The sequence below is a fragment of the Prosopis cineraria genome, unplaced genomic scaffold (genome assembly GCF_029017545.1).
Source record: "Prosopis cineraria cultivar Desert tree isolate PC_DT_omini unplaced genomic scaffold, ASM2901754v1 PC766, whole genome shotgun sequence".
NCBI classification, from domain to species: domain Eukaryota; kingdom Viridiplantae; phylum Streptophyta; class Magnoliopsida; order Fabales; family Fabaceae; genus Prosopis; species Prosopis cineraria.
In genome coordinates, this window is record NW_026556091.1 from 32851 (window position 1) to 42292 (window position 9442).

Below are 9442 nucleotides of genomic sequence, written 5' to 3' on the forward strand. Positions count from 1 at the left end.
ATGTGTTCTCTCTTAAAATTTAAAAAGCAAGTTACAAAATTATCATTTTAAAATTGTAAAATTAAAAACTAAACTTACAAATTGTGTTTCTTATTAAATTAAGAAAATAAGTTACAAATTAATCATAATAAAGTTGTAAAGTTGAAAAATTTAAATTACCAAGGGTGTTTTAGACTTTTTTCATTATATAAAAATTTTATTTAATGACTAAAAAACTTACCTCACATGACATTCTGAAATTGTTTGAGACTTCGAATGAATAAATTAATTCCTTTAAAATTTAGTTGTCCTTCCCCTTTATATATATATATATATATATCCTTTCATTTTCATTATTTGAAGCCCCCCCATAAAATCCATACTTCCCTTACTTCCCTCGCCTACTTAAGTATACCTCGCTCTATTATTTTGATTTTGATAAGAACACTCCCTATTTCTATTCTTAAAACATGATCTTATGATGATTATAAAATAATCTTACAATTATTACCGTTGAATTCTTGTGCTGTTTCAAGTCTTTAAGTAAAATGTTAGTAGCAAAACATGCAAAACTTGTAATTTAGATATAAATTTTCCCCGGTAAAGTAGGAGCTTTCTTTTTTTTCTTTTTTTTTTTGGGGGGGCAGAGATAAAGTAGGAGCTATTTATGTGGGACCCTCTTGTCCATATCAACATAACAAGGGAGCAAATTAAAATCCATTGAATCAAAAACTCACTCTTTTTCTTAATTAAAAATAGAGAAGGCCACGACACATGCTAAGTTAAATTCAGGGCTCCCCGGAGCACAGTCTATTTCATAAGCTACCATTTAATCTCCTTTGACATCAGTCATCCATAGTCTTATCCTCAAACTCTCGCCGTCCCGCACACACTATCATTATCTTCCCACAAACTTTCTTTAAAACCCAAACTACAAGCTTAACTCATATGTTAGTAGAACCATTCCATCGCTCACCTCAATAAATTAATAGGACAACCACCAAACATCCTCAGTCCTGCTTCTCCCTAACCTTTTCTTCTCCTTTTTTGTTTTTACCTTTTTTTTTTTTGTTATGTTATTCGATATGCGTCACCTGGGAAGTGAAAGCTGCATTGCCCATTTTTTTCAGAAAATTACTAGCGAAACACTGCCATCACACAACTTTGAACCCACCACACGACCGTTGACCAACACTCAAGAACGTAAACCCTGTGTCGTTTTGTGGCCACACGCTCCGTCCCGTCGTTTCCGGCTTTCATCGACATCCCTGTCCTTTAAGCTGCCACTTCGCGACGAACTCACACGATCGGCGATACGTACTGCATAAACTCCGTGTCGTTTTCCAGTCCAGCCATGGTCTCCGGGGCCAAAACGACTTCCAGATCAACACTCCCGTTTCCTTCTCTTCCCGGAAACGCCGAGATCTTCCCGTCAAATTTGTTGGCCTTCCCGCTTCTGACCGCCAGCGGTCGGCCCCATCCGAAATCGTTGTCGTACATCGGAAAACGCGGAGAGCTGCCCATCGTGATTGATGCGCCGTCGAAGTTCCCCAGCGGAAACAACCTCGGGGCGTTCTCCCAATCCTCTATGCCGCGTCGCACCATAGCGTCGTCGTGCGCAACGACGTTTTGGTGGAGCAGATTAGCACACCACCGCAGATCACGAGACAGAATCTCGCCGACTTCGGCGACGGTCGGGATGCTCTGAATCGCGTTGCCGAAGTAGTAGGCGTCCATCTTCGGCCTCAGACGGTGGCGACAGTTCACCGCCATGCGAAATGTCGACGTTTTGGACGGATCTAGCTTCCTCGCACGTGTCACGGAGCGCCACAGCTGAGCAGATAAGGATTGGAAAGACGAGATCTCTCCGGTCCTAGCTGGTACGCCGTTGTTAACTGCCGTTATCTGCCCGTTAGTAACGCCGTTAACAGTTTTCCAACTGTCGTTAACCTGCTTCCCCATTACCTCCGTGGAATTCGCGAAACCGTTACGGCCGCCACTGTTAGCTCTGAGCTTCAGCTTCAGAATTGCGTCCCTGCTGAAGTGGAAAACTCTCTCCCGGAGAGGCTGGTCGGCGTCGAAGGTGACCCTGGGGCCACCGGCGGGGACTCTCAGCACGGCGGTGGAGTTGAAAACGGTGTCGCGGGTGAAGTCTGGCGAGTTGGATATCTTCTTCGCGCCCTTGCAGATCTGAGCGAAGGTATTGAAGAAGTGCCAGAAGGAAGTCCCGTCCGTGACGGAGTGATTGACGGTGCATCCTATGAACACCCCATCGGCGAGCTCGGTGACCTGGACTGCGGCGAGGGGGTTGTGGTGGCCGGAATAAGAGATGGTGTTGTCGTAGGTGAAAAATTCCTTAAAGCAATTGGGAACATCGACAAGTTCGGGGGAGTAAATCGAGCTGACAAGGAGATGTTTAGCCCTGGCCTGAACAAAATCGACGCCGGCGTCATTGCAGAGGATGTGGACATAGCCGAGATCATCGGTGATGAGGCGGCCAGCAAGGGCGGGAAAATGGGAGAGAGCGAGGGAAAGGGAGTGTTTGAGGGAGACGATGAGATCATCGAAGGAGTAAGGCGGGAGGGGGAGGAGGACACCCTTCTGAATGTAATGGCAGGAGAGCATGGGGAGGTCGGAGACGGAAAGCTTGAGAGTGGTGAGAGGGGATTTCTGATCGGGGAAGATGGTGCATTTGGAGAAAATGGTAGTGGAAGAAGAAGGCATGATTGATTGCAGAGCAGAGCAGAGAAGAAGGAGAAGAAGGTGAGAGTGAACAAACAGAGGCAAGGAAGGGAGTGAGTGAAGGGAGGGGGGAGTGAGGGGGATATATATAGAGAGACGAAGGGAGGCTTGGGGGGATGATGGGGAAGGATGCGATGAATGGAGTGAGAAGTGCGATTACAGGGGGAAGTATCGGAGTAGAGTCGTCACTGACAGGGTACTAAATATTTGTTATTTGAGTGTTAAGGTTAATGGGAGGAAAAGAATAAAATAAGGAAAGCCTGGGGTGACGTTGCAAGGGTGGAGGACACTTGGAGGAGTGTGGATTTTTGATAAGAATTTGTAAGCTTGGATTTTGGGAAGGAGGATTATAGGAAGCTGTGAAACTCAAGCCATTTTATTTTCCTCCGCAACAAGTCCCAACCTTCTGCCCCCTTCCAGACTTATCGTGACCTCCTTCCGCTTCACTTTTTTTTTGGGAGTGGGATTAATTTATGTTTTTTTATTGCTCGCAGAGCAGCTTTTTATTAAATATAATCCCGTTTGACATATGATTGAATAGTAAATATATGCATTCTTTATGATAAGAATTAAACTTCAATCCATCGCATTGGAAATGACTGGTATTTTTTTACCAAACGTAACTCCTATTATTTGAGGATTCTTTCAGGTTTGGTCATTTATTTTTAAAGTGATTTAGTATTGTGCAGTATTTGAAAACCGGTTAATCTTTTATGAAAAGAATGTTAAAATAGTTTTATCTAAAAAGTTTTTAAAATACCAACAAAGATTGTCTAATTAACAAGGATTTGGCAAAGGTACGTCAGGGAGATCTAATTCGTTTTTTTTTTTTTTTTTGCCAAGAAAAAAAAAGTTTGGAAAATGTAGTTTCAAATTGTCACTCATCATTAATTTGTTTTTTTCCCCCGAGACCGTAACCATTAATAACACACAATTTTTTCTCTCCAGTGATCATCCATTGCCCACTTAATTACATTATATTTTTTTCATCTTAAATTATAAAATACTTTTAGATAAAATCTCACGTATCAATAAAACTCATTAAATACACTTTACAACTTTATTTTTTAAGATAAAAATATAAAATTTCAAAAATATTCTTTATTTAATACTCTATTAATAAAATAATATTAAAGAGAGAAAATATATGAGAAGGATAATATAGGAAGAGTATCATTAATGAAACCTTATTTTCATCAAAATGTCTTATATTTTAAAATGTTAAATCTTCCTTAAAAATGTCTTATAATTTAGGATGGAGGGAGTATTATTATTTGTAAATGTGAAATTAAATAAGAAAAATAATAATTAAGTTTCAAAAGAGAAAATTAATAACAATTAATTCATCAACAAATTTTTGTAAAAAATAAGTTATAAATATCAATTCAAACAGCTGCGAATTGCAAATATAATATTTAAATTTTAAATATAATAATTAGTTTGTAATTTAAATTTTTATTTATAATTGTTTGAATTGATATTTATAATTTAATTTATAAAAAAAATATTATCGGGAACTTAACTATTATTAATTCATTATTTTAAAATTTTATTGTCATTCTCTGAATTAAATATGTAAAATAATCAAATCTATTGTCTTGGGCAAGGGAGATTTAGAAAACACAAAAATAGAATGAAAAATTAGTTGAGTTTTTTTCCCTTTGTTAAAACTGGACTGAAACACTAAAACTACAAAATTGACTAATAACTACTTCGATTGCCCTTTTTTGTCGTCTGGCCTTGACTAATAACTACTTTTCTTTATGCTGCAGTTCAGTTATGCTAATGCTAAACAGCTAAAGCGCAGTGGCAGATTGAATTTACTCATATTATTGGAAGTTGATAAAATGTTTAATGCCTAATTAAGATGCTGATTTTAATTTACCAAGTTTAGGAATAATGTGGGTTTAGGGTTCTTTTTCAACTTTGATCATCTAGGTGGCATCTGGTCCACGTCTGCACCACGTAAGTCCCTCCACTTGCGTGCCACATGCGCAACTCGGGGTCAAAACTTTCCATTAAACAATCAGAGTTAGGTTTCAATTAAGAAAGGTTTACATTGTATTGATTCAGATACTTGGTGGGCAAAATTACTCTTTCCTTACTTTAGGATGCTTCAAGGACAAATGTACACTTTAACCCTTAAATATAAGAGGAAAAAACTATCCATTGTTCTTATATTTAAAAAAAATTATTTTTATGTCATAAAAAAAACTTTTTACCCTCATCAAGTTAGCATAATTAAGTTAACATCATTAAATAACAATAAACACGTAAAATAATCAATAAGGACACTCCAAAAAAATAACCTGGAACATATTCATTAGTCTGAAGTGTATTTTCTGCGCTTGTGAAATAGTTATTTGATTTTTATAAAGAAGTCCGGAAGAAATCATTTAAAAAAATCACTATTTTCTCAACCTTTCTTCATGTTAAACCCCCGTGTGATTTTGAAATATACTCCCTCTGGTCTTAATCTTTAATATAATATATTTGGTGGGATATTAATTAGGTTTTTTCAATATTATTACTATTTTTTTTCCAAATTTTAAAAAATACATAAGATAGCTTGAAACTCTTTGTTAACTTTTTTTATATATATAGTAAAAAATATTTATCCAACAAAGATATATTGGATACTTTTATTAGTTAAGCAAATTTCTAGATATATATATATATTCATTGCCGTTAATTATGGATGTAGTAGGGCTGCACAATCGATTGATTAAACAGGACTTTAGGCTCACCCAAAGTTTGGTCCTTTTTATAAAAAGATTGAGTTAAGTAACCCATAACCTGGTGTAATCCTAGTATAACTTAAAACTGAATAAGACCGGACTAGTCCAATAGGACTATGAGATAGTCCTAATTTTGTCTAGCATCTCACTTTTTTTTCTTTTCATTTATGAGAAGTAGCAATTCATTTTAACATAATAAACTCAATTAACATAATAAAATTACTTATAGTCATATAAAATTTATCACAACAATAACAATTATAAATTCACAATAATTTCTAACAACAAAAAGTATTTCAATTACAATATAAATTATTCAAATTAAACAACATTCAACAACTTTTAACATGTCTAAAGTTCATTATATCAAGTTAACAATAAATTTTACAATAAAAGGAGAATATTAAGATTGGTCAATGCTAGAATTTTGCTCAATATTCATGCCTTCATAATATAAAACAAAAAAATACTAGTTATTATTACAAATTAACTTATTGTAATAATAATAAATTAATTATAATTATATTAAAAAAAAAAAAAACATACCTTTTGATTATTGTACTTTACTTGTGTTTACTATAAATCCCTTATTTTTTTTTATATTTTAATCCCTATATTTTTTTTGGTGTTTTAGTTCATCTGAGATCCCTACATTTTATTTATTTTGTTCATTTAGAGACCAAGAATACCAAAAAATAAAAATATAAGGACTAAAAATACTGAAAAAAAGTATAGGGATCAAAAAGTATGTTTTTTCTTAAATTTATAGGACTGAGATTAAGTGATCCAGATATTCAGTTTCTTATACAGTCCAACTCAAAAAAAAAAGTCTAATCTTTTTTATCTTAGAAAACTAATCTTTATCTAGATCAAATAAGAGTGAGTTTGTCTTGAATTGAATCAGATTATACTGAATTAAAAGATTTTACATAGCCTTAGGATGTAGCGCATATATCATACCACCGCATATGAACTTCGAGGATAAGCTTTTTGCTTTTTGGGTGACTGAATTAGAAAAGCAAAAAAAGAAGCACGTTTATGTTATTATATTGACAAAAAGGACAAAAAAAGATAATTTTTGATCAAAGGTTGCTGTTTAATTAAGTCACGTTTGCCACCATTAATAATATCACGAGGATGGGGGTTATGAATTCAAGTACGCACAACTAGCGTGACTATTATATGAACAAGTGGCAATGCATAGAAAGTGGTGGCTGTAAAATATGATTAAATTAAAGAGAAGACAAACACCAACGTTACTCTGCTAATTAATCTCTATATCACTTCATGAATTGGATTCTTCACACCTGTATTGCAGACCAAAACATCACTTGAAAAAATCGCATCGCACTAACGACAAGTCGTTTCGTTTCTATCTCAAAAATATCTTTACACCGTCAAGTTTCCATAGCTTGTGACATTGGCCAAAATAAAACAAGAAGAGAAGCAAAGGAAGGGAAAAAATGACAATATGTCTCTTACTCTCTTTGATATTTAACAATTTTGTCGGTACCAACTCATAATTTTTATATGTATTTTTAAAATTATAAGGACAAGCGTTGCATGCCGATCAAAGTAAAGGAAATATAATTAGAAAATATAATTAAAGTAAAGAGACTTATTGTTATACTTTCTCTAGTCCTATTTATAGAGCCGAGAAAAAATAAATTTTTTGGTCATATTATAAATCATGTTATTAATTTTTATCATAATTTTTTTTTACTTTCTATTAAATGTTGGGGAGAAAAATTATGTTATTGAAGTGTGTATGTTTAATGGAGATAAAGTTAATGAATTTTAAGATTTTTCTTGATATTAATAAAACATGTTGAAAGTGACTTATAAATAAGATCAAATGAGTATTTTTTTTTAAAAGGAAATAAAGAAAAAAAAAAAAAAGAAGCCAGTGACATAATTTGTTAATTAGGATTTAGGAATACGTTCAAGTGCAGAGAGCAGCACCTTCGTTCCATTTTTGTTCTTTCAATTTCTAATTAATTTATCTGTTCTAATAATTAGGTTTATGAGTTGAGTACAAGTCCTAATTAAAAAGGATTCGATGAGCAGCCAAGAGAAATGAATTAAGGGGATCAGTGCCTAATATCTTCGACAAATTGTGCAATACAACAAAATGGACGGAATGATATTTAGATATTTACACTAATTACAGCAATAATATGTACCAAAAATAATTACAGTAATAATATTATTTTTACAAAATGCATAATTGCTACTGAAGTATAAAAAATATTATCTTAATTATGATCACATGTGCTCATATGTGAGATTAACATATCCAAACTCAAGCTTGAAACAATTTAAAAAAAGTAAAAAAAAAAATGACAAAAATGGTGAGGTGGGTCTCACTTACATTAGACTCACACAACCAAAAGTGAGGCCCACATTACTCTTTCGGGGTCCATTTGGTGGGAAGGATAAATATTTTTTTGTATGGAATGAAAATGAGTGAAAAAGAAAATGTCAAATTTATAAAAAAAATGAAAAAAAATTTTGACAATGAAAAAGAAGAAGAAGAATTGACAATAATTTGAAGCATCAAAAGGCTAATTTACCCCTCTTTTTCAAAATATAAAATGATTTGGCATGGGTATTTTTGACTTTTTATGGAAATTCCTTTGTATATAGTAATAAATTTTAATTTTTTAATTTTTTTATCAAACTTTTTTCACAAGAAAAGGTTTAACACCCACACATCAAACACAGCACAGGCACGTAATTTTCTTGTTTCAAATCACATGGAGCATTGAACCTATGACCCTTTGCCTAATTAAGACTTGAAGGAATGTCACTTGAACTACGACACCTTTTTAATCATTTGAACTAAAAAAACCATTTGTGCACTGAAAACCATGTCAGAATCCCTTGTCTGCTTTCCCACACACCGAAACAAGGAATCTTGAACCTTGCATCACGCACAAAAATTTTGCTCAAAAAAAAAAAAAAAAAACAGAGAAGAATGACGCACAAAAACTTTACCATGTGTCAGACTTTGGTCTTTCTAATGTCTCTCAACTTTGGTCCTTTGGTCTTTTCAACTTGATTTACTTTTTTAATCTTTTAAGGAGATCCTAATTCTCAATAATTTTAATTTTAATTTAATTCCAACACATAATACATACAAAAAACTAGCCTTACCTGATTGGCTCGCACGCCCTCAAATACGAGAAAACAGGTATTGCCATATCAAATGTTAAACAAATATTGATGATGTTGGTATGTATATGAGATGGCATGTACGTACATGCTCATCTTTATAACTTCTCTATTGATTATTGTATGTAAATGCAATTGTATAATCCATGCATGTATGACGTATATTAAATGCTAAACCAACATCTATTTGAGGACTAACCATCCCAATCTTCCATACTTCTTTTAATTCTATTTATAATTTATTTTTATTAATTTCATTAATATTAATATAATAAAAGTATAATAAATAAAAGTAAGTGAAATACTAAATATAATCCTCAAGTAAAAAATAAAAAATAAGTCAATTATATAATATTATTTTTTAATTTTTTACTTTTTAAGGATAATTTTAAATTTTAAATTTAAAATAAAATAATTCCATCAAAAATATATTTTTAAAAATGACTTATAAGAGTAGTTGGAAAGGCAAAGGAAAATCTAGTGAATTCATTATAAAGTCTCGGATATGTACAACACGAAAAGATCGATAGACGCGAAAATGCTCTCTCTCTCTCTCTCTCACGCACACACTATTCCTTCTAGTTTCGGTCTCTATTATAGGGTATTTCTTTTAAAAGAATTTGTTGATCTTCTATGAAATATCAATATATTTTTTTTAATATTATCCTTATTTAAATTCATTAATTATATAAAAAAGAATATAAATTAAATTTAAATATTTTTATTAAATATAGGTAAATTAAAAATTAATTATACTTTCAAACAATGTTACATTAATAACTTAACTACATCTTCTTAATTTCAGTAAA

The 9442-nt window shown here is 32.8% G+C and overlaps 1 protein-coding gene across 1 annotated transcript; it reads right to left on the reverse strand.

Annotated features, from left to right (window-relative positions):
• Positions 1–757: 757 nt before the first annotated feature.
• Positions 758–2794, reverse strand: LOC129298299 (BAHD acyltransferase DCR-like). The gene has a single exon (XM_054936698.1). The coding sequence runs from the start codon at positions 2701–2703 to the stop codon at positions 1279–1281; it is 1425 nt and encodes a 474-aa protein (XP_054792673.1). The 5' UTR covers positions 2704–2794; the 3' UTR covers positions 758–1278.
• Between the last annotated feature and the right edge of the window lie 6648 nt (positions 2795–9442).

Excerpts from the sequence above, each read along its gene's own strand:
- LOC129298299 (XM_054936698.1), bottom strand. The coding sequence starts at position 2,703 with ATGCCTTCTTCTTCCACTACCATTTTCTCCAAATGCACCATCTTCCCC.